General features: G+C 61.1%; 3 protein-coding genes across 3 annotated transcripts; all 3 read right to left on the bottom strand.

Moving 5' to 3' along the window:
- Positions 1–284: 284 nt before the first annotated feature.
- On the bottom strand, positions 285–7,150 carry ABCG4 (ATP binding cassette subfamily G member 4). Its single transcript, XM_041461398.1, is given in 17 exon segments — positions 285–510; positions 590–708; positions 825–983; positions 1,149–1,249; positions 1,753–1,921; positions 2,066–2,164; positions 2,246–2,382; positions 2,536–2,650; positions 2,842–2,965; positions 3,199–3,344; positions 3,481–3,531; positions 3,728–3,860; positions 3,937–4,054; positions 6,220–6,457; positions 6,982–7,035; positions 7,038–7,108; positions 7,111–7,150. Coding segments are annotated over 17 exon segments (2,100 nt in total).
- A 2,682-nt stretch (positions 7,151–9,832) lies between these two features.
- Positions 9,833–11,576, bottom strand: LOC121350266 (CUB and sushi domain-containing protein 3-like). Its single transcript, XM_041461455.1, has 3 exons — positions 11,017–11,576; positions 10,729–10,932; positions 9,833–10,615 (listed from the first exon to the last, which is right to left on the bottom strand). The coding sequence occupies exons 1-3, from the start codon at positions 11,543–11,545 to the stop codon at positions 10,602–10,604; spliced, it is 747 nt and encodes a 248-aa protein (XP_041317389.1). The 5' UTR covers positions 11,546–11,576; the 3' UTR covers positions 9,833–10,601.
- A 1,273-nt stretch (positions 11,577–12,849) lies between these two features.
- LOC121350297 (histone H4 transcription factor) lies at positions 12,850–18,602 on the bottom strand. Its single transcript, XM_041461513.1, has 9 exons — positions 18,306–18,602; positions 17,144–17,370; positions 16,486–16,597; positions 15,873–16,025; positions 15,278–15,355; positions 15,067–15,187; positions 14,837–14,975; positions 14,597–14,721; positions 12,850–14,037 (listed from the first exon to the last, which is right to left on the bottom strand). Exons 1-9 carry the CDS (start codon positions 18,466–18,468, stop codon positions 13,524–13,526), a joined length of 1,632 nt encoding a protein of 543 aa, XP_041317447.1. The 5' UTR covers positions 18,469–18,602; the 3' UTR covers positions 12,850–13,523.
- Between the last annotated feature and the right edge of the window lie 2,327 nt (positions 18,603–20,929).

Here is a 20,929-nt window from a genome sequence, read left to right as displayed (position 1 = left end):
GGCAGGGACAGCAAGAGGGGACCCAAGCTCCGTGGGGCTCGTCAGTCCTGGGGGGGAGAGTGGCACGTGCCAGGGCTGTACAAAACGTTTTGCAATGAAGAGTGTGTGGAAAGGTTAAAACAGTTCCGAGATGTCTCAAAACCCTTCTCGACTGAGCCAGGCCCGGCTGGCACCTCCCGGTGCCTCCGCCACGGTCCAGGACCTGCAGGAGCACCGTGTCCATCTGCAGAACATCTCTCACGGCAGGCCAGGCCCGGGAACGGCACCGGGGCCCCACGGCCCCTTTATCTCTCAGATTTGACCTTGTACCTGAGCACCAGGTAAGCCAGGAGCCGCAGGATGACGAAGAAGATGCCCAGGATGAGGAAGTCCAGGTAGAGCTTGGCCTCCTCCACGTCCAGCTCCTGCAGGATCTTGATGGGCTTTTGGAAAGGGCAGAAGTCCTCGAGGCACTCCAGGTCCTCGCGCTCCATGGCGTAGATGGTGAGGATGACCCCCTCGAAGCCATACCTGGGGCAGAGCACACCTGAGGGTCACCGGGGCCCAGGGGAGCCCAGGACAGGGAGCTCTGGCCAGAGCTGGGGCCCACCTGACGTAGGAGACGTAGGAGCTCCACTGCAGGTAGGTGGGGATGGTCTTGAAGCTGACGAAGAAGCCCGAGAAGAGCAGCACGGGGATGGCAGTGACGGGTCCCACAAAGGTGGCCACCTGGGGAGCAGAGGCCACTGGGGGTCACGTCCCTGCCCACCCGTGGGCAGAACTTCACCCCAAACTGTCACAGGGTGCCTTGCAGCTCTGCACAGAGAGACAAAGCCCCGCCAGACCTGCAGGGAAGTGGAAGCAGCTCCGATGAGAAGCCCAAGGGACTGGGCCACCAGGGCCGTGGCGGTGGCCAGGGCGGAGAAGAGCAGGAAGCGCGTGGCCTCGGGGGGCTGGCCCGTCATCCAGTACACGATGCTGCAGTAGGCGATGGGGCAGATCACCTGCATGGGGACAGAGACAGCCCTGCTGGGCCCCACGGCCATCCCCACCCCGCTGGGGGAAGGGGGCACCCCGCCACGGCCAGCTTGGGGCACTGGGTAGGAAGTGGCAGTGCCAAGGGTGGCACATCAGCATCAGGGTGGTGACAAAACGCACGGGAAGCTCACCTGGAAGGGCACATCTGCCATGGTCTTTGCCAGGTAATAGGCTTTGAGGCTGTACCAGTAGTTCAAGTGCTCCCTCAGGAATACGGTCATCTCCTGGGGGACTGCAGGGAAACAAGGAGTGAGCAGGCAGCAGTTCCCTGCCCTGGGGTGCTCCAGCCCCTCTCACACCCGCCCTGCAGGTGGGATGCACCAGGTAACCCCCTGCCTGCATCATGAGAGGGTGCCCAAACCTTCGTTGGGGAAAAACATCAGTGACTGATATGGGAAATTCCACGTGGAAAAGTCAGGTTGGGTGGGGCTTTTTACAGATTTACACACATTTTCTCAGATTAAAAACATAAAATATTAAAATTCCAGCATTCTGCTTTGGGACAACAGGGGTCAAATAGCCAGATTACAGCCAAATAAAGGCCAAAACTGCAATACAGGCAAACAGAAAGCTTTCCCCTGTTCTTTAATTTTTTTTCTCTCTCTCTTATTTTGCCTCTTTTGCCCGCTCCCTCTGGCTCCCCACACCCTGCCCAGCACCCGCACTCTGCCACACAGCTGGAGCACCCCGAGAGCTGGGAGCAGCGAGGGGATTTGGGGGCAAGGGGCTCCTTACAGGTGAGGATGGTGGGCATGAGGGCAGCGAACATGAGGAAGAGCATGGAGAAGAAGAGGAAGCCGGTGTTGTTGAAGACCTTGCCCGCGTCGTTGCCGATGTGCAGGTAGAGCAGCCCGATGAGCACCCCGATGCAGATGTGGGACATGAACCGCAGGTGGGTCAGCACCTGCGGGCACAGAGGGGCTCAGCAAGGCAGGGCTGCACCCCAAAAACATCCCAAGGGAGCAGAGGACAGCCCATGGAGCTCCTTGTGGCTGCCAGCCCCCAAAGAGCCCAAGCCCAGCCCTGGCCCGGCCTCTCCTGGCCTCACCGTGTCCCGCAGGATGCAGATGAAGGTTCTCTTGAAGAGGATGCAGAACTGAGTTGAGGTGCTGGTGGCAAACGTGTGGCTCTCGATGTGATCCACATCCTGCAAGAGCACAGGGACGTGGGTCAGGTTCACCCCACGGGGCCCCTGCTGGCACTGGAGGCTCCTCTGAGCCCCACTCACCGTCCCACACGTTGGGCACGACGAGTCTGCCTTGTCAGGGCTGCTCTTCTTCTCAGCCATGGTGCACATCCCATTCTGCACCGCGCGGAACAGGACGGGGTTGAGGTCCCCGTACTCCCCCGAGGCCACCTCGATGACTGTGGAAGGGAACAGGACCCCTGAGAGGTGCTGAGCCAACCAGCACCCAGCAGGAGGGGCACAGCCATCTCCTTGGGGCAACCTGGGCAGCCCCCAGGGCTCGGGCACTGGGTTTGGCGCTCGCCACCCTCTGCTGGGCTGGGGGCACTCACTGAAGTCAGCGGGGTTGTGGTAAGTGGGGCAGTGGAGGCCGAGGCCCTTCAGGTAGGGGATGAGGTTGGTCACGACGCCCTTGAAGATGCACTGGCCCTGGCTCAGGATGTAGAGCTGCAAGAGGAAGCCGGGATGTGGCAGGTGCAGGACAGCCAGGGCATTGTCACCCGCTACTGGCCACCTCCCTGGCCCAGGGTGACACCGGCCACCCTTGCCAGACCCTGGCCACACAAGCCCCAGGACAAATGCCTGCAGCCCACCCCTCCTGGGTCCCGGGGCCGGAGGGACCCCATCCAAGGCCAAACCTTGTCGAACATCTCGAAGAGCTTGGCGCTGGGCTGGTGGATGGTGCAGATGATGGTGCGCCCACCCTGAGCCAGGGAGCGCATCAGGGACACCACCTGGAAGCAGGAGGCACTGTCCAGGCCGCTGTGGCCACGCAGGAGGAGAGAGAGACAGCAGAGAGAGAAGGGGAGAGTTGAGAGGGGGAGAAGAACATCCTAAAGATGCCCCCACTTGCCTCCTCTTGCTCAGATCCATGCAGAAGAGCACCATCCCCATGGGCACAGTCCCATCCCGTGCTCAGGGCACTGAGGGCACTGGCCAGGCCAGCAGGGGCAGCCCAGCTGGGCAGGCAGTGCTGGGAGCCCCTGTGGCCTCACCTGGTGGGCTCATCGAAGAACATGACGGGCGGGTTGTTGACCAGCTCCAGGGCGATGGCCAGGCGCTTGCGCTGCCCCCCCGACAGGGAGCTGGTGCGGGTGTAGGAGCACTCCAGCAGCCCCAGGGCCGTCAGGATCTCATTCACCTGTCACACAGCCAGGGTTTTTCATGGACTTTCATCCCAATCCTGCCACCCCCCTTCACCCTTGTCATCCCCCGCTCCCTTTGTCCCCATCTTGGGGAGAGCTGAGGGGGTCTGGGCCCACCCTCTCAGCCCTTACCAGCTCCTTCTTCACCTCCTGCTTCTCGCTCAGCTTCAGGTTAGCAGAGACCTGCAGGGAGAGGATGGCCAGGGAGACACGACTGTCAGACGTAGGGAACAGAACTGGCTGCACCGTGGCTCCAGCCCTGTCTGCTCCGCATGAAAGGAGCACAGACAGTAGGATTTCGTTCCCTTGGAAATGCCCGAGGCTGGTGTGAGCTCAGTGCCCACAAGGAGACAGCCCACAGGATGTCCCCATGGCTCACCATCATGGCCTCGAGCACGGTGAGGTGTGGCAGCAGCATGTCATCCTGCATGATGTAGCAGGACATCTTGCGGAAGGTGCGCAGGTCCCGTGGCCGCCCGTTCACCAGGATCTGCCCCTTCATGCCAGTCTCCCTGCAGGAATGAGGGAGGTGTGGGGGATGCAGCACAGCCCTGCACCCCCAGCCCCTCTGAACCCCCCCAGCCTCACCTGTAGCCAGCCAGGATGTTCATTAGTGTGGATTTCCCAGCTCCCGAGGGGCCCATGATCCCGATGAGCTCCCGCTGGCAGAACTTCCCTGACAGGCATTTCAGGAGAGTCTTGTACCCTGCAGGGAGACAGCAGCCGGGGTTTGGCCTCCCAGGGCAGTGGTGCTGCAGGGATTGCCATGCCATCCCAGCTCCTGGGGCACCTCAGGAGCTCCGTGTGCCATGCCAGGGGCTGTGTGTTCTCCATCAGCATCCCCTGGCACAGCAGCTGCCACCTCCAGCACGATCCCTGCCCCTGGTCCTCAGCTGATCCCACTGATTCCCAGGGCTGAAGAAGCTCCTGACCTGGATCACAGCAAAGAGCAGGGAAATCCCCGGGTCAGGTCACGGAGCTGCTAAGGGAGATTACCAGGCTGTGACACTGCTCCTGGGCATGTCTTCAGATGCTGATCCCCAAGGCCAGGGGACAGGGCCAGCGCGGAGCAGGGCAGCAGGGGGCAGGCAGAATTCCCGATCCGGCTGTTGCCTTCATTGGCATTCACGCTGTGGCACCCGGCAGCAGCCACTGCTAATCAGACCTGGAATTATCTCTGCTTTAAACGCGGCTGATTAGCATTTTCTGGCAGAAGGAACATGATGTGTCGGGAGTAAGGAACAAGCACAGCCTCAGGCTCTCAGGCGCTGCCCCTGAAATGGAGCCCTGGCTGGACAGGAATTGGTTTTGGGGGTGATAACCCCACGGACCGAGCCTGAGCATCCCTCTAATGGAATTGTATCCCCTCTGTGCCCCACGGGGACAGCCGCTGTGGGGCAAGGACAACAAACCCAAGCTGGGGCAAGCCCAGGGACAGAGCACTGACAGTCCCACTCGCTGGGGAGCCCTGGGCTTGTCCATCCCCAGGGAAGGTCACCCAGCCCCGCAGCCCCCCGTTCCTCCTCCGCAGCCCTCGGGGTCAGGAACCCCGCAGCAGGAGGGGGTCCCGCGGGCAGAGGGGCGGCCAGAGGAGGGGAGGGGGCTGCGCAGGGTGGCCAGGGACGAGCAGAGCAGGCAGTCCCCCCCCCCGGCAGCGCGCACGGCTCCGCACCGCGCATGCTGCTCACGTCGGCGCCACTGCAGCTTGCGCAGCGGTTACTCACGTTCATTGACTGCCAGTAACCTCCTGCTCGGCGCCGCGGGCCAGCCGGGGCTGGGGGCTGTGGCCAAAGCCACCGCGACCCCCGCCAGCCCCGCCAGCCCTGCCTGAACGGGGGGGAGAAAAGCGCCCCTCCCTCCGCCATCCCCGGGACCCCCGGACCCCTCGGCTTGCTCCCACCTGCCCCAGCCTTCCCCCCTCCCTCCCTGCAGGGCACTGGCCCGCTGGCAAGCAGCCGGCTCCCTCCTGGGTGCTAGAGCACAATCCGCCCTGGCCAGCCCGCGGCTGTGCCATGGATCCTTCTGGGATGCTTCCTCAGCATCCCGGAAAAACAGGGAGGCATCATCCCGGCGGATGTCAGGGCTGCTCCCAGGGTGTTTCGGCGCCTCGGTTTCCCGAGCTGCACAGCCTGGGGACGGGGCAGAGCCCCATCGGGCACTCCTGGCTGGCAGAGCCCCTCACCGAGCCCTGTGACCTCGGCGCCTGCTCGTCCCTGCCTGCCTTCAGCTTCTGCAGATCAGCTCACCCTCCATCTTATCGGGCTGCCTGATTGGCATCCCATTAACTGAGAGCGCTAATTAAAGCAGACTACCACCCACCAGCCGCCATCTGCCTCCCCTCTCCCCTCCCTGAGCTCTCGGCCAGAGTCGCACGCAGGGAAGGGGGCCACGGCCTGGGCTGCACAGGGAGAGGAAATCCCCCACAAACCACACCTTCTCCTTGCCAGGCTCGGAGCTGGGGCGTCCTGCTGCATCCCACACAGCCGTGATACCCCGAGCAGCAGTGCTGGGGAAACCCATCCCATCCATCCTACCCCGAACAGCAGTGCTGGGGAAACCCATCCCATCCATCCTACCCCAAGCAGCAGTGCTGGGGAAACCCATCCCACCCCATCCCACCCGTCCCGGCAGGTCCTTGGCCAGAGGTTTCCCTGGAATGCACTCTGCCTTCCCCTGGCACTGCCCGGCACAGGTGCAGGACATGAGCCTCGCCTCCTCCTCCCACGGGCGCCCAGAACAAACACCCAGGCACAGAGAGCCCCTGGCACTGGGACAGGGCAGGGTGAGGTCATGGCATGCGGAACGGGAATGGGGTGGCAGAGCCCTGCAGGCCCCTGCCCTGCCCGCCCTTCCCCGCCCGCCAGCTCCTACCTCTCTTCCTCCACCAGGACCCCTCCCGCACGGAGTAGGACAGGTCGATGAACTCGATGTTGACAGCCGAGCGCTTGGGGAGGTGGGAAAACCTCTGTGCCTCCGTGATGTGGTTCTCCACCTTCTTCAAGTGGGTGGTGAGCAGCGGGGCGTCGGGAGGGCCGGCGTGGCACACGGTGTCCTCCAGGGCGATGGAGACGCAGGCGGGATCCATGCCCTTCTCCGCCATCCTGCCGCTCTGTGGGGAGCGCACGGGGCTCGGCTCGCAGCGGGCTCCCTCTTCCCGGCACTGCAGGGAGCAGCCCGCAGCCAGTCCTGTCTCTGCTGCTCCTGCTGGCTCCAGGCCTCGCTGTCCCCCCCGCCCAGCCGGGGCCAGCACCCACAGCTGGCTGCGGGGATGGAGCCGGCCGAGCCTGCGCCCAGGGGCTCCGGGCGAGGAGCAGCAGGATTTTGTTCAGCTCCGCTGTCAATAATTCATGAACCTCCTGCGGCTTGGTCCCGCTCTGCTGCCAGAGCTGCTCAGCTCCCCCAGCCCCAGGGGGCCCTGCCCCGGTCCCATTTGTCCCGGTGGGTGCAGGAGGGGGGTTGGAAGAGCTGATGTCCTGCCCTATGCCTGGATGTCCCCAAGGACTCACCAGGAACCAGCCCTGCCCTTGGGGGGTTGTTTAGGTATGAAATCCTAAACAAGAAGATGATTCCAGCTGGTTTCTTGGACAAAGAACGCCATGCTCCTGGGGCAGAGCAGCCCCGGGCACATCAGACCCTCAGACAGTGCCTGGGGTCCCCCTGGGCTTGCTGGGTGAGCCTTAACAGAGCGGGGAGGGGGCCCTGCTGGTGCCATTCCTTCTCTGCCTTCCTCAGCTCATCGTTTCACCTTCCGGGCTCTTTCAGCACAGCCTGGGAGGCCAGGCCAGCACTGAGCTGGGGCCATGACGCCGATGCACCTGCCCCAGCCCTCCCCTGCCCGCAGTGCTCCACAGCCGGCTGCAGCGCGGCCGAGCTCCGCGCGTCTCCGCTCGCCTCGGGGATTGCGGTGCCGGGGGATGCTGAGCGAGCAGGGCGGGGAGCGCCGGTTCTCAGAGGCTGCCAGGGGATCGGGGATCCCCCCCGGCAGCAGGAAAAGGAGCTCGGGCTGTGCCGGAGCGGGCTGTGCCCTGCATCCATCATCATGCCTCCCAGCCTGGGGTCCCAGCGCCTCGCTAACCTACATTCAGGGGGCTGCGGGCAGCGGCTCGCTGCGGCTGCAGCGCACACGCACGGCCCCTGCGAGGGGCGCCGGGCGCCGGCAGCTGCGGGAGATCCCCCCAGCCCAGCCCAGCCCCTGCTGCAGGCAGACCCCGCTCAGGGCTGGAAGGAAGCCCGGGGAAGGAGGGCTGGGGATTCCCAGCCCGCGGGTCCCCTCCCAGCATCCGCGGGGTGCAGAAAAGGGGGGTTCGGGGGTGCTGGTGGGGGGCAGCGGGCTCGAAGCGCCCTCGGGCTCACCTTGACTCCTCCGGCTGGGCGTTCGCGGAGCGCTAAATCCCGCAAGCGGCTCTCCGCGGCTTAGCCCAGCCCCGAGGCGCGGGGTGGGGACGAGAAGGCTTTGCCCGAGGATGCTCTTCCTTCATCCCCTCTCCCCGCCGGCCCCCTCCATCCCCAGCCCCCCCGGCCCCGGAGAGGCTCTCGGCTCTCCCGCAGGCTCACCTGGCAGGGTGCGGGGCGGCGGCTCCGCTCCCGCAGCGCCCCCGCCTCGCCTCCTCCGCAGACAAAGGGGCGATGCCCGGGGGGCCCGGCCGGGCTCGGTTCGGCTCGGTTCCGCTCGGTTCGGCGCGGCTGCGGTGCTCAGCGGCGGGAGCCGGGCTGGGCGCTGCCCCCGCGGGTGCCCGGCCCGGGTCTCCTCCCCATCCCTCCGCGGGGCTGGGTGGGCAGGGCGGGCGGGGGGCGCTCCGGCCGCAGCCCCGCAGTGGCTCGCAGGAACCCCGCAGTGGCTAGCGGTAGCCCCGCAGTGGCCGGCAGCCCCCCGGGCCGGGCTGCTCGGGGGGGGGCCCTCTCCGCCAGCCCCGTGGCCGGTGCTGCCGGGCGGGGAGCGGGATGGGCGGCAGGATGGATGGATGGGCTGCCCGGGCGGGCAGCGCTGCCAGGCAGCGAAAAATCCTCTTAAAGGGACCGGCTCTATTTCCTCTCGCTGCCTGCCAGCAGGCCTGAGCATCCCTGAGCGCACGCCCGGGCTTTGCCAGCCCTGCCTCCGCACCCCCTGCACCCCAGGGCCGGCTCTGGGACACAGCCCCCACACTGCCCCCTCAGCCAAACCCCCCGAGGGAGCCCAACACACCCTAAAGCTGCTCCTGCCCAGCTCAGCCCTGCACAGAGCCCTGTGCAGACCCCCCCGGCGCGGGCACAGCGTGCAGCCAGGGCTGCTGTGGTTTGGGACAGCCAGCGGGGTGACAGCTGGTCACAAAGGGCCGTGGCAGGGGGGGGTCCCTCCGGGGTTTTACCCCCAGCACTCCCTCCCTGGTGCAGCTCGTCCTGCAGCTCCCCAGCAGCACGCCTGGTTCCCTCCTCGCTGTTACTCACACCTCTCTCCCACCACAGCACTTAAACACCAGAGACATATGGAAATGAGTGGCACCCAGCAAGAGTATTAATTAAAAAACCATCTGTTGATGCCAAGGAGAGCTTTCCCCACCCCCTGGCAGCTCAGGGCTGGGACAGATCTCAGGGCAGGATCCAGGCAGAGGAGAGCAGGGAGGGCACAAGGAGTTATCCATGGAGCCAAGCCCCTCATGGAGGTCTTAAGTCATCTTGTCCTGGAGCAAAGGCAAGTGGGACTCAGCCAGCTCTCTCTGCACCCAGCCCTGGGGCACTCCCCATGTGCAGGTCCCAGCCCAGGCCTGCTCTGGCAGTGCCACATTCCCTGCAGGGAATGGCCTGGGAGTGACCTCATGGATGCTAAACCCCTTTCTGCTCAGCTGGACCCAAGCTGGTGGCCATGGAGCACCCAGCAGCTGCTGGGGAGTCATTTCAAGGTGGGAGGAAGCAAAGATGGAGCTCAGTGCCATGGGGACATCCACATCCCTCTAATCCCCCAGCTGGGACCTTCCTAAAGTGGCCTTGTCCATAGCTGTGTCCCCGTGGGGGCTCACTTGCTCAGGACAGTGGCAGAGGGAGCCTGTCCTGGTTCTGTCATCTGTGCTCTGCAGGGACAGAGCAGGCAGCAGAACCTCTCTGCATGACAGGAAAACCTGTGGGATTCCCTGCAAATATATTTTTAATGACCCGTGGCTGGTCCTCCAGGACCCTCAGCTGTGCCACCACTTGTTGCTCTAGGACACGAAACAACACGACGTAGACACGCTGTTGTTTTCCAGGGAAAAAAGGGAAGTTTATTTTCTGACTCCAACATTTATAGATTTCTAAAGGTGGCAGTGGATTTGAGGGTGAAAGTGCCACCTCTCCAAACGTAGACAAACTAACAGTTTATTAAATTTCTCCTCCTCCACAAAAGAATACAAAACAATAAGTTGTTTACAGAAAGTGTGTGAGAAAGTTTGCTATAAGAATGCAAACATCAGAAGGCTTAGAAAACCTTAAAAAATCAAAGTGACAATCACTTGTGCCCCAGACCACCCTCTCCTTCCCTGGGGGAATAAAACTGCTTCCATGGCTGCTTTGAGGAGCCAGAGATGTCCTCAAGGGGCACAAAGCTGGAGTCACATCTCCCCCTTTGTGGGCCCAAGCTGCTGGGAGGAGAAGCCCCTGTGGAAAGGGATTCTCAGGGCAGGACCACAGAGCCCCTGGCAGGAGCAGGACCAGCAGCCAGTAGGAAAGATTTTCCACCTGAGAGATGAGATTTCCCCGCTCTGCAGTCCCAGGGAGGCTGCAGGGCAGTTTGATTCCTCAGCAGTGGGTGCTGCAGCCCTGGCCAGGCTGCTCTGTCCCTGCCATGGGGACAGGAGCAGATGCCACACTCCTGCTGGCCTCAGCGAGCTCAGGGGCAGCTCCACCTCCCAGCTCAGGGCCTGGAATTCCCTGACACGGAGAAATCACAACCTGCAGCACTGAAGGACAGGTATTTTACACCAGGCACAGGTGCTGCCTCCCTCCTAACAGGGGCTCTGAGCCTCCTCGGGGAAGCAGCTGGGAATTGGGTGCTCACAGCCCTGTCCCCAAGCCCTGCTGCAGGAAACACTCTCAGATCCCAGCAGCTGCTGCCCCCAGAGCATCCCCTGGCCCTGGGGAGTCTGGGATGAGCCACCCTGCAAGAGTGAGTGCAGAACATCTCAGAGGGCAGCCTCGGGGCTGCCGGAGCTGATGGAAGGAGCACAGCAGCGAAGGGAAGCAGAGCCGGGGTGGGAGCCTCCCTCAGCACGGGGCCAGCGGCCACAGCCCCGGCTGGCCCAGCTCTACCTGGAAGAACCTGAGGAGAGCAAAGAGAGCGGATTTTGAGCTGTTTGCAGCTCCCATCTCCCAGTGCCAGCCTTCCCCTCGGACAGTGACCCGCGGCCGGGCAGTGCCACCAGCGGGACCCACCGCAGGGCACGTGGCAGTCGCACTCGCAGATGTCACAGCGCTGGAACCAGCGGGGCCAGCCCGACAGCTTGGTGACACAGGCTGAGACCTGGATGCAGCCGCGGCTGAGAGCGGCTCCCGGGTGCGCGGGGCTGCCGCAGGACGAGGAGCACTCGCCGGTGAGGTCCCGCTCGCTGATCTCGATGCGGCCCCGCAGGCAGATCCCTGCAGGGGCAGAGCCCATCACGGGGGGCTCACCCGCAGCAAGGAGGGCTTGGGGACGCGCCTGCAGCCAGCCGGGCTACTCACGGAGGCAGGAGGGCTTGGGGGTCCACTGGCCATCGGACTGGCAGGCGCTGGCGGGGTCCCCCAGCAGCAGGAAGCCGGGCCGGCAGCTGTAGCGCACCACGGAGCCCACCCACCAATCGTTCCCGTGCACCACCGAGTTAAAATCCGCCTCGGGCCGCCCGCAGTTCACTGCAGACAGGGATGCAGCCGGGGCTGGCAGCCTGGGCAGGCTGCTGGCCACGGGGACAGCGCAGGGGTCACCGGACAAGGCAGTGGGTGCCCCGGGCTGTGTCCCCGCGCGGCCCAGGCTGCTGGAGGCGCTGACGCTTTGTGTGGCACAAAGCCCTGCAGCATCCCCAGGGATCCCCGGCTTCCCCCGGGTTTTACCTCTGCAGAAGGACTTGTAGCCCAGCCAGCAGCAGCTGCCGTTCCCACACTGGCTCCTCTTCAGCTCCTTGTGCCTCCCCCTGCAGCCCCCCACGCAGATGGGCGCCGTGCCCGACCAGTACGTGTCCAGCTCTCCTGGGGCCACCGGGGACAGCGACACCATTGCCAGAGCTTGCCCAGCCCTCAGAGCCCCGCAGGGCGGTGCTGGAGCCCGCAAACACCCATCCCAGCCCATCTCATTCCATCCCATCCCAGCCCATCCCATTCTATCCCAGCCCAGCCAAGCCCAGCCCTGCTGTGAGCGCAGCCACTCAGCCCTCAGCTCCCACGTCCCCTGTGCCCAGCCTTGGTCTTGCTCCTTACTGGGCAGGACTGGTGCCAGCTCTGGGACACCCCACAAACCCCCTCATCCCCCAAGCCCCCTGTTACCTTCTGGCTCCTGGCAGGAGGTGAGCGTGGCCAGCATGGCGAGGAAGAGGAGGCCCAGTGCCATCATCTGCCCTCCTCCCCTCACCTCTCCAGCCCCAGAGCCCTCTCTGCTCGCCCAGGAGAAAGTGAACTTGGTTTGCACACACCCCAGGCCCGGGGATGCTGCAGGACACGGGGGAAGGGAGGAGACATTCCCTCTAATGCCAATCCTCTCCCCAGCAGCTAATCTCCGGCAGATTACCCTGCCTGGAGCCGGGGTTTAAAGGGACACTCCCAGCAGCCAGCCCCGAAGCTGCAGCAGCAGCAGAGCTGTGCCTGTGGAGCACAGAGGCCAGGCTGGAAATGCTGCGAATGCAAACCTGGCACGGGGCCCTTCTCTCGAAGGCAGCTCAGCCCAGCTGTGCCAAGGCCCGGGGCCAGGCAGGGATGGGAAGGCTGGGCAAGGCAGGGATGCTCTGCCTGCAGCAGTGTGTGCTCTCAGGGACAGCTCCTGTCCCTCCCCAGAGGTGCTGGGATCAAGGGTTTTCCCCAACACCCCGGAATTCCAGCAGCTTTTGCTCAGCTGCTTGAGACGGAGCAATGGGGGAAAGTCAGTGCCCAGCCAAGAGCAGCAAGGTGCCTCCCTGTGTCTCCCTGGGCACATCACCTCCACACACAGGGCAGGGAGGGTCTAAACAGCACTCCAGGGACCCCAAATTCACTGTCCTCATCCAGCCACCCAACAAAGGATGAGCTGGCTCTGCTCACAAGCCCAGGCTGCTCCCTGTATTCAAACAAGGCCTGAGCAGGCAGCAGACAGCCCTGGGGGAGGCAGCAGAACTCAGCCCCACGGCAGGAACACGAGTGCCAGAGCTAAACCCGGCCTTCCAGTGCCACCTCTGGGGAGCAGCACGCTCCAGTGCCAGCTGCACAGCGCCAGGAGAGCCTGGCAGCTCCTCAGTGCCCACCTCCCACCCTGCACCATCCCAGTGCCATCCTCCCAGCACAGCACGGCTGGCAGGGGCAGGGCTGAGCAGAAAAACACCAGACACTGCTAGGCCTGGCAGCCTGATGTTTGTCTTGCCAAAGTACACTTTGCCCAACCAGGAGCCCAAACCCCAATGTGGGGAGGACACCCAGGGGATGCCAAAAGCAGCAAGAAGCTCCCAATGTCCCAGTGCTGCACTGGCCTGCAAGGGACAGCAGCTCCAGCACTGTCCTCCCACAGACAAGTGCTGGTTATGGGATCAGGGAGGCAAACACCACCAGCAGCAGCAGGTGAGACAGGAAATGTGTGCAGGAAGTGCTGATGAAGGCATGATACCCCCTGGAAAAGGCATGGATGGGGCAGGACAGGCCTGCCAAGGGCCACACGTGTTCCCAGGGAAGAGGCTTCAGCACCAGTGTGCTCCACACACCATCCTGCCCGGGGAACAGGCTCAGAAGGGCACAGCTGGTGACCATTCCACCCTGCCAGGCCTAGGCCAAACCTCCCAGAAGGGTGGGAGAAGCTTGACAGGCTTCAATCCCCAAAAGGAGGAGGCAGACAGCTCCTTCCAGCTCAGACCACTTGATTCACACCTGGGGGATGTGTCCCTCCCCTCTCCCCACGCTGACCAGAACCCGCAGCCAGCCAGGCTGGGCTGAAGACAAGCCCAGCCCTGTCCCCAAGCATTCCTCCAGCAGCACATCCCCAGGAGGCTGAAGCTCTCCTGCTGCAGAGGGGCAGCCCCTCACAGGATCTGGATGCCCAGCTCCTCAGCTGTTTTCTGCAGCCTGTCCATGACGTTCTCCTCCAGCTCCGGGGCTGCTGTGGCCTGCTGCTCCGAGGCCGTGCTGGCCAGCACGTAATAGACAGTCTCACTCTGGCCCTGCTCGTTGGTCCTGTTCACCACACGGATGATGGGGCTGCTGGTGCTGCTGGCTCCTTGCTCTGAGGAGGAGGAAGAGGAGGAGGAAGCTCCTGGGATGGGGCACGGCCGTGCTGGCTCAGGGCTGGGAGCAGAGCACAAGGCTGGGGGCACAGGCAGCTCTGATGTGCTGTTCTCTGCTGGGGCAGGGTTTGCTGGAGGCTCCAGAAGGATGCCCTGCAGGTTGCCTTCGCCCTCGGGCAGCACCAGGCACTCGCTGGAGCCATCCAGAGCCTCCCCACGCTTCTCCCTGTCCTTGAGCAGCTGCTCTGTGAGCTCCACGCTCTCGTAGCGCACCAGCTGCAGCCTCATGTAGCCATCCTCGTGCTCCCTGTACCTGGGCACAGACAGGAGGGGTCAGCCAGGCACACTCCCCTTCCAGGAGATGGGCAACAGCCAAGCTTTCAGTCCCTGTGCTGCACAGATGGTGTTTCAGCCTCTACTCCCAAAGGCACACCCATGTGGCAGATTCTGAGCTCTGTGCCAGGCTCAATCCCTCCCCAGCCCATCTCCTTCCACCACTCTGCTGCACTGGGAGCATTTCAAGTCCATCCTCTTCCCCTCCCAGCTTTCAGGCTCTGGAAACCCTCTGGAGCTTCCTACAGGGTGTGCAGTAGAGGATTCTGTCCCAAGACTGATCTCTCTAGAGGAGAACACCTGGACCTGGTCCCTGCCAAGCTCAGAAGTGTCCCACCAGAGGCAGCAGTGATGGCACCACTGCCCTGGAGCTGCCAGCCAGCACTGCTCAGATCCCACAGAACATTCACTGCCCAGTGCCTCCCAGCCACTGGGAAAAGGGTCTTGAACACATTTACAGACACCAGAGCCCAGGCACTGCCAGCACAGCGCAGGGTGCACTGGAGAGGAGGCACTGAGGAGCTAAAGGTGAGCAGTACCTGAAGCGAGGATGTCCCGAGGGCCATTTGAACTGGTGCTTCTTCCTGAGGTGGACAGTGAGGTTGTTCCCCCGTGTGAAGCACTTGTCACACACGTGGCACTTGTACCGGGGCTCGGAGTCACCCTGAGGGACACAGAGAGTGACGTCAGCACTCCACCGGCCCACACGTGCAGGGAAGGAGACAGAAACTTCTCTGAGAAGACTGACACGGGGCATCACGAGCAATGCAAGTTCCCACCTCGTGGACCTTCCTGTAGTGCAGTTTGATGGAGCAGAGGGAGCGTGCAGAGAAGCTGCAGGCCTCGAACTCGCAGCGATACGCCGGCTCCTTGCTGTGAGTGTCCAGGTGCTTCCGCAGGTCAATGAGGTTCTTGCAGCTGGAAGCACAATGTGAGGGAACAGAGCTGCAGCACACACACACACACACACACACAGAGGCCTCTGGGAGGTCTGGGGACAGGTCCTCACCTGTAGTCACAGTAGTCACACTTGAAGGGGCGCTCCTCGCTGTGCCGGAAGCGGATGTGGTTGCGCAGCGAGGAGGGCAGCGGGCAGGTCATGTCACACAGGGGGCACTTGTAGTGGTTCACTGGGCCAAAAACGGGGAGAAATGTCACCCCAGAGCAGGGCAGAGCACGCAGCCCAGGGGGCTGAGCTGGCAGCAGGGCCCTTCACTCACCGTGGTTCCTCATGTGGTCGCGGAGCAGCCTCTCGGTGGCGAACCTCTTGGAGCAGTGGGAGCACTGAAACCTCTGCTCTGCACCAGGGGGCAGGGAGGGCACAGGAGAGACCAGGGCAGGGAGAACAGCACAGAGAGCAGTGAGGAGAGGTGGTCCAGGGGGCTGGAAACGCTGGTGTGCAGCCCTGGGTCCCCACAGGAGGAACAGCCTCCATCCTGCCTCTGCCAGGAGACACTTCCCAGGGGACACGGCCTCAAGCTGGGCCAGGGGAGGTGCAGCTGGGACTTCAGGAGGAATTTCTTCATGGAAAGGATGGTCAGATGCTGGAAGGGGCTGCACAGGGAGGTGGGAGAGTCCCTACCCCTGCTCAGGACATGGCTGGCTGACAAGGTGAGGATCACTCATGGGCTGGACTCAATCTCAGAGGTCTTTTCCACTCTAAACGATTCTGGAATTCTGCAGCTGCCATCACTCAGCAGACAATCCAGGCTGTTCCAAGCACACCCCACCCTTGGCTCACAGGGCACAGGGACCTCCAGCCACCCCAACATCCCAGCCCAGCAGCCCCCAGCCCCTCCCTGCCCCAGGCCTTACGCTCCAGGGCGGTCTGGCGGCGGATGTGGTCGAAGAACTTGGTGTTGTTGGCAAACATCCCCCCACAGGTGGGACAGGCCACCACCTTCTCCTGCGTGTGGCTGCGCAGGTGCTCCCGCAGCTTGCAGCGGCCCTTGAAGCTGCAGTTGCAGTCTGGGGAGGGAACAGCACAGCTCAGAGACCTCCCAAGGGACACAGTCTACTGAATAGCAGCTTCCTCGTCTTGTTTTGGCCAGCAAGGCTCCAAAATCCCCAGAGAGCAGGGTGAGATCAGCACGGTGATATTGTAAAATCACCAGTGAGGTACTGGTTCTGCCACAGTACAACCAGTGTGAGCCCCCCAAGCAGTTGGGGCAATTGCACAAACACGGGAAATTAATGAAAAAAATCAAAATCAAACTAAATCAACCTTTTCTCCAAGGTACTGATTACACAGAAATAGGAAGTTCTGTCTGAGCACTCAACTGAGTAAACTTCTGCAGGAATATTTCACTGTCAAAACCATGAAATTTGAAAACCTCTTTTTGAAGGCTAAAGGGCTCTCTGAAACCTGTTCCCATGTTTGCCACCCAGCCCAAAGCTCTCAGGAGAAGCCCTGCAGGCTCCCACAAACCTTTCCAGCCACAGAGCAGCACGTGGTTCTCCTTCCCTGCTGCCTTGTACTCGGAGCAGAAGCTGTGATCCTCCACGTGCCGGTAGAACCACTCGGGGTTGTCAAACGACCTCTGAGGGGGCAAGGACACACAGGGCAGGGTGAGAGAGACCAGGACAAGCCCAGATGCTCCCACACAGCTCCAGACAGAGCCAGCAGCTCCCCTTTCCCAGTGAGCCCCTGCTTGTCACAGTCATCTTTTCTGGAAAAATCCCTTTGCCCAGGGTTCTTCTCCTGGGAAGGTGAGAAGCCTCAGAGAAAAAAGGAAAACAATAATTATCTGATTTGCTTCTCTGTGTTTTGCTGCTTTGGAATGTGGTTGGAGTTTGTTCACCAACAGGTGATTGCTTCATTAGTTTCATGTGAATTGTTTTGACTTATTTGCTAATTGGGGTCAAGCTGTGGAGAGAGTCACAAGTTTTCATTATTATCTTTTTTAGCATTCTGTAAGTATAATTTCTGTATTCTTTAGTATAATATCATATCATATCATATCATATCATATCATATCATATCATATCATATAAATCTTAATCAATTAGCCTTCTGAGAACATGGAGTCAGATCCATCCTTCCTCCCCTTCACCTGGGCACCCCACAAATGCACACCCGCTCTCACCTCGCAGTACTCCCAGAGGCACAGGAAGTTCTCCTGGATCTCAGGGATGATGTTCCTGCTCTGGAAGTCCAGCTGGCAGTGGCTGACGTCAGCCTGGCCCTGCAGGGCCCTCAGCCCCCACTGCTTCAGCTTGGTGTGGTAGCAGTGGAAGTAGACGTGGCGCACCAGGTCGGCCGAGCTCTCCGGGGAGCAGAAACCACAGTCCTGCCACAGGCACGTGTACTCCTCTGGGACAGACAGACAGACAGCTGCTCTGGACACGGACAGACAGACAGCTGCTTTGGACATGGACAGACAGACAGCTGCTTTGGACACGGACACACTGACAGACAGCTGCTCTGGACACGGACAGACAGACAGCTGCTTTGGACATGGACAGACAGACTGACAGCTGCTCTGGACACGGACAGACAGACAGCTGCTCTGGACAAGGACAGACAGACAGACAGCTGCTCTGGACACTGACAGACAGACTGACAGCTGCTCTGGACATGGACAGACTGACAGAAGCTGCTCTGAACACAGACAGACAGCCAGCTGCTCTAAAACACACACAATTCCTCTGGAACAGACAGACAGCTCCTCTGGAGCACAGACAGACAGACAGACAGCTACTCTGCAACTCAAACTGCTGCTCTGCAACACAAAGCATTCCTCTGCAGCCCAGCCCTCTCGTGCCCCACACAGCAGCACAGCTCGAAGGTCCCCCCGAGTCCCTTTACCCCCCAAGCCCAGCCCAGCTGGTGCAGCTCAAACACCACCCGTGTTTTCCTGACACCCAGCCCTGCTCTGCCCAGGGAGAGCAGAACAAAGGCCAGAAGCTTTCTCTGGGCAGAAAACCACAGAGTTTTTTAGGCTGGAGCCCCCAGCCCATGGAGTCCCAGCTGTGCCCAGGGCACTCAGTGCCACCCCCAGCCCTTCCTGGGACACCCCCAGGGACGGGCACTCCAAACCCCCCTGGGCAGCCCCTGCCAAGGCCCGAGCACCCTTTCCATGGAGAAATCCCCCCATGTCCACGCTGAACATCCCCGGGCACAACTCGAGGATATTTTCCTCGTCCTGTTGTTCCCTGCAGCAGAGCCCGGCCCCCTCCGGCTGTCCCCTCCTGTCAGGGAGCCGTGCCCAGCCACAAGGGCCCTCCTGAGCCTCCCTCTCCCCTCACCCAGAGGGTCCATGTCGCCTCGCTGCTGGCCCGGCAGGTGCTGCTGCAGGTGCTGCGCCACATGCCCGCAGAACTCCTCCATCTCCGAGGCCACGAAGGAGCACCGCTGCCACTCGCACTGCAGCACCACGGCCGCCTTACCGCCCGCACGGCCGGGCGGCATGGCCGGGCTGCTGCAGGGCCGCCCGGGGCTCCCGACACCGCCCGGAACCGGCCCCGAGCCCGGCGGGACCCGCGGGCTTCGGGAGAGCGGCGCCGCCACCGCCGGCCGCCTCTGCCCCGCGGGGGGCACCGGAACGAGACGCACCGCGCGCGCCCGCCCGCCAATCACAGCGGCCGCCGCCCGCCCGGCCGCCAATCACAGCGCAGGAACGCGCTGCCAGCGCGCGGCGGGCGAGAGGCCCCGGCGGGAAGCAGCGGTGCGGCACGGAGGTTCCCGGGCTGTTTAGGGCCGTGGGTAATGGCAGCGTCAGATCCCGGCCGGGGCTGGGGAGAGGCCGGGCCCGCGAGCCGGGAGCGCTCCGCGCTGGAAAGAACCTCTGGATGCCCATCCCTGCAAGTGTCCAAGGTGTTGGCGGGGATTGGAGCAGCCTGGGGCAGTGGAAGGTGTGTGGTGGAATGGGGTGAGTGTTAAGGTTCCTTCCAAACCAAACCATTCCCAGTTAATTTTTGGTGCTTCCGGAACAATTCCGTGCTTAAACACGCGTCCTCACACTGAAAACCCACCCCTGGATTGACTCAGCCAACACTGAACACCAACCACATCAGTTCTGCAGCTCTTTGTTGTGAGATAATGCCACAAATTCTCTCTTCTCCTTCATCAGATGGAATTAAACACACATTGACTGCCCCAGCTGCTGCTCCAGGGGTTTGCTACACAAAGCACAGGCACAATTCCCTAAGTTTGCTTTGGCACAGGTAAATGCCTTTTTAAAAGGGTTTAAACCCCTTTTTAGAAGGGTTTTTAAGGGTTCAAACCCCTTTTTAAAAGGGGTTGAAAGGGTTTAAAGCCCTTTTTGAAAGGTGCTCTACAGAACGTGCCCAGAGCGTGTCGTGCCAACCACAAGAGCTTCTGCAAATCCCACCACAGCCCCAGCTCTGCCCTGTGTGAATGGAAAACACGTGCCCAGCTCCACCAAACTACCCAGAAAATGTGGGTGTGGTGATTTTTGCAAAGGAAACAGCAGGTAAGAGGTTTTTCATCTCAAAGAAGCCTGGCTGAGCTTTTGTCCTCTCCCCGTTTTCAGTGGAATTGCTTTGCAGGCAGCACAGAAAACACCTGCACGGAGCAGCCACGGGATGGGGATTTAACCTGAATGTCCTCACAGCAACTTCCAGCCCAGGAGGTGCCAGGGGACAGCTGGCAAACACAGCCTGCTGCTGACAGAGCAAAACCAGCTCCTTTTTGTGCCACTTTCCACCTGCCCCGGCCCACCTGGTGCTTCCTGAACCTTCTGTTACCTGCCAGCCAAACCCCCCACACCAGGAAAAGAACGGAAGGGCTGAAAATGAGAGATGTTTTTGTATAAAAATCCATCCACACGGTGGGGAAGGTTCTGCACACAGGGGCTGGAGTGCTGCTGGTGTGGAGCCCTCCCAGTCCTGAGCAGGCAGAGAACTTGGCTGGTTCTCCAGGTTACAAACGTTGGGAATTGCTTGGGGTGTTGCTCCAGACCTGCCTTGCCCAGACACAGCCTTGGCCAGCTGCTGCTGCTGCTCTCGGTGCTTCTTCATTTCCTCCAAAGAGAAAAGAATAATTACACTTAAAAAATAATTACACTGTAAAAAAAAAAACAAAAAACCCTTCCCCAGAAAGGCAAGGCCACGTGAGAGGCTGAATTTGTGGGGAAATGTTGCTGTAAAACAGCAGCCAAAAGTCTGAAAATTGAATCCTGCCTGGGGCCCACTGAAGCCATGAGAAGCTGACAGCTCTTTGTGAGAACTCTGCAGCAGGGAAAAATAACTTTTGTTCCCTGAGAAAGAGCTCTGGGATTGAGGAAACAACATGATTTTCTCTGAGGAAGGGCTCTAGGGCTGTGGTAAACACTAGCTACCTGTATAAACTGTTTTTACACTGCTAGAAAAATGAAATTATCTCTCACAAACAACTTTTTTCTGCATGTACACAGCGGGGGTTTGAGTGAGCAATAAATACAGGGTGACAGCTTGTTACTGATGGACAGGGGGATGGACAGGGGATGGTCTTTAAAAACCCTGTAAAAAGAGAGAAATAAACTGGGATGGATCCTTGTTTTTTGCACAATAAAACTTGTCCTCCATCCTTGAATAAACTGGGATGGATCCTTTCCTTTTGCACCATAAAATGTGTCCTGCATCCTTAAATAAAACAGGATCAATGTTTCTTTTTGGTTTGAAGGCTTTGTTCATTGATTGGGATTGACGCCTTAGGATTTTTATATTTTTCCTCTATTTGTATCCTGCAGTTCTTCAGTGCGGAACTCCAAACTCCACACACAGTGGGAGCTGCTGCTTCCCCATTTGGGGCAGACACAACAATTCCTCTGCAGGCCTGGCAGTCAAGGACACCTCACTGCCTCAGGCCTGAGAGATGGAAACAAAAGGGAGTTGGGGCAGCAAACTTGGGGTCAATGACTTCATTGGCT

Source organism: Pyrgilauda ruficollis, unplaced genomic scaffold (genome assembly GCF_017590135.1).
Source record: "Pyrgilauda ruficollis isolate IOZ18807 unplaced genomic scaffold, ASM1759013v1 scaffold15, whole genome shotgun sequence".
Lineage (NCBI taxonomy): Eukaryota > Metazoa > Chordata > Aves > Passeriformes > Passeridae > Pyrgilauda > Pyrgilauda ruficollis.
This window is presented reverse-complemented; position numbering and strand designations above follow the sequence as displayed.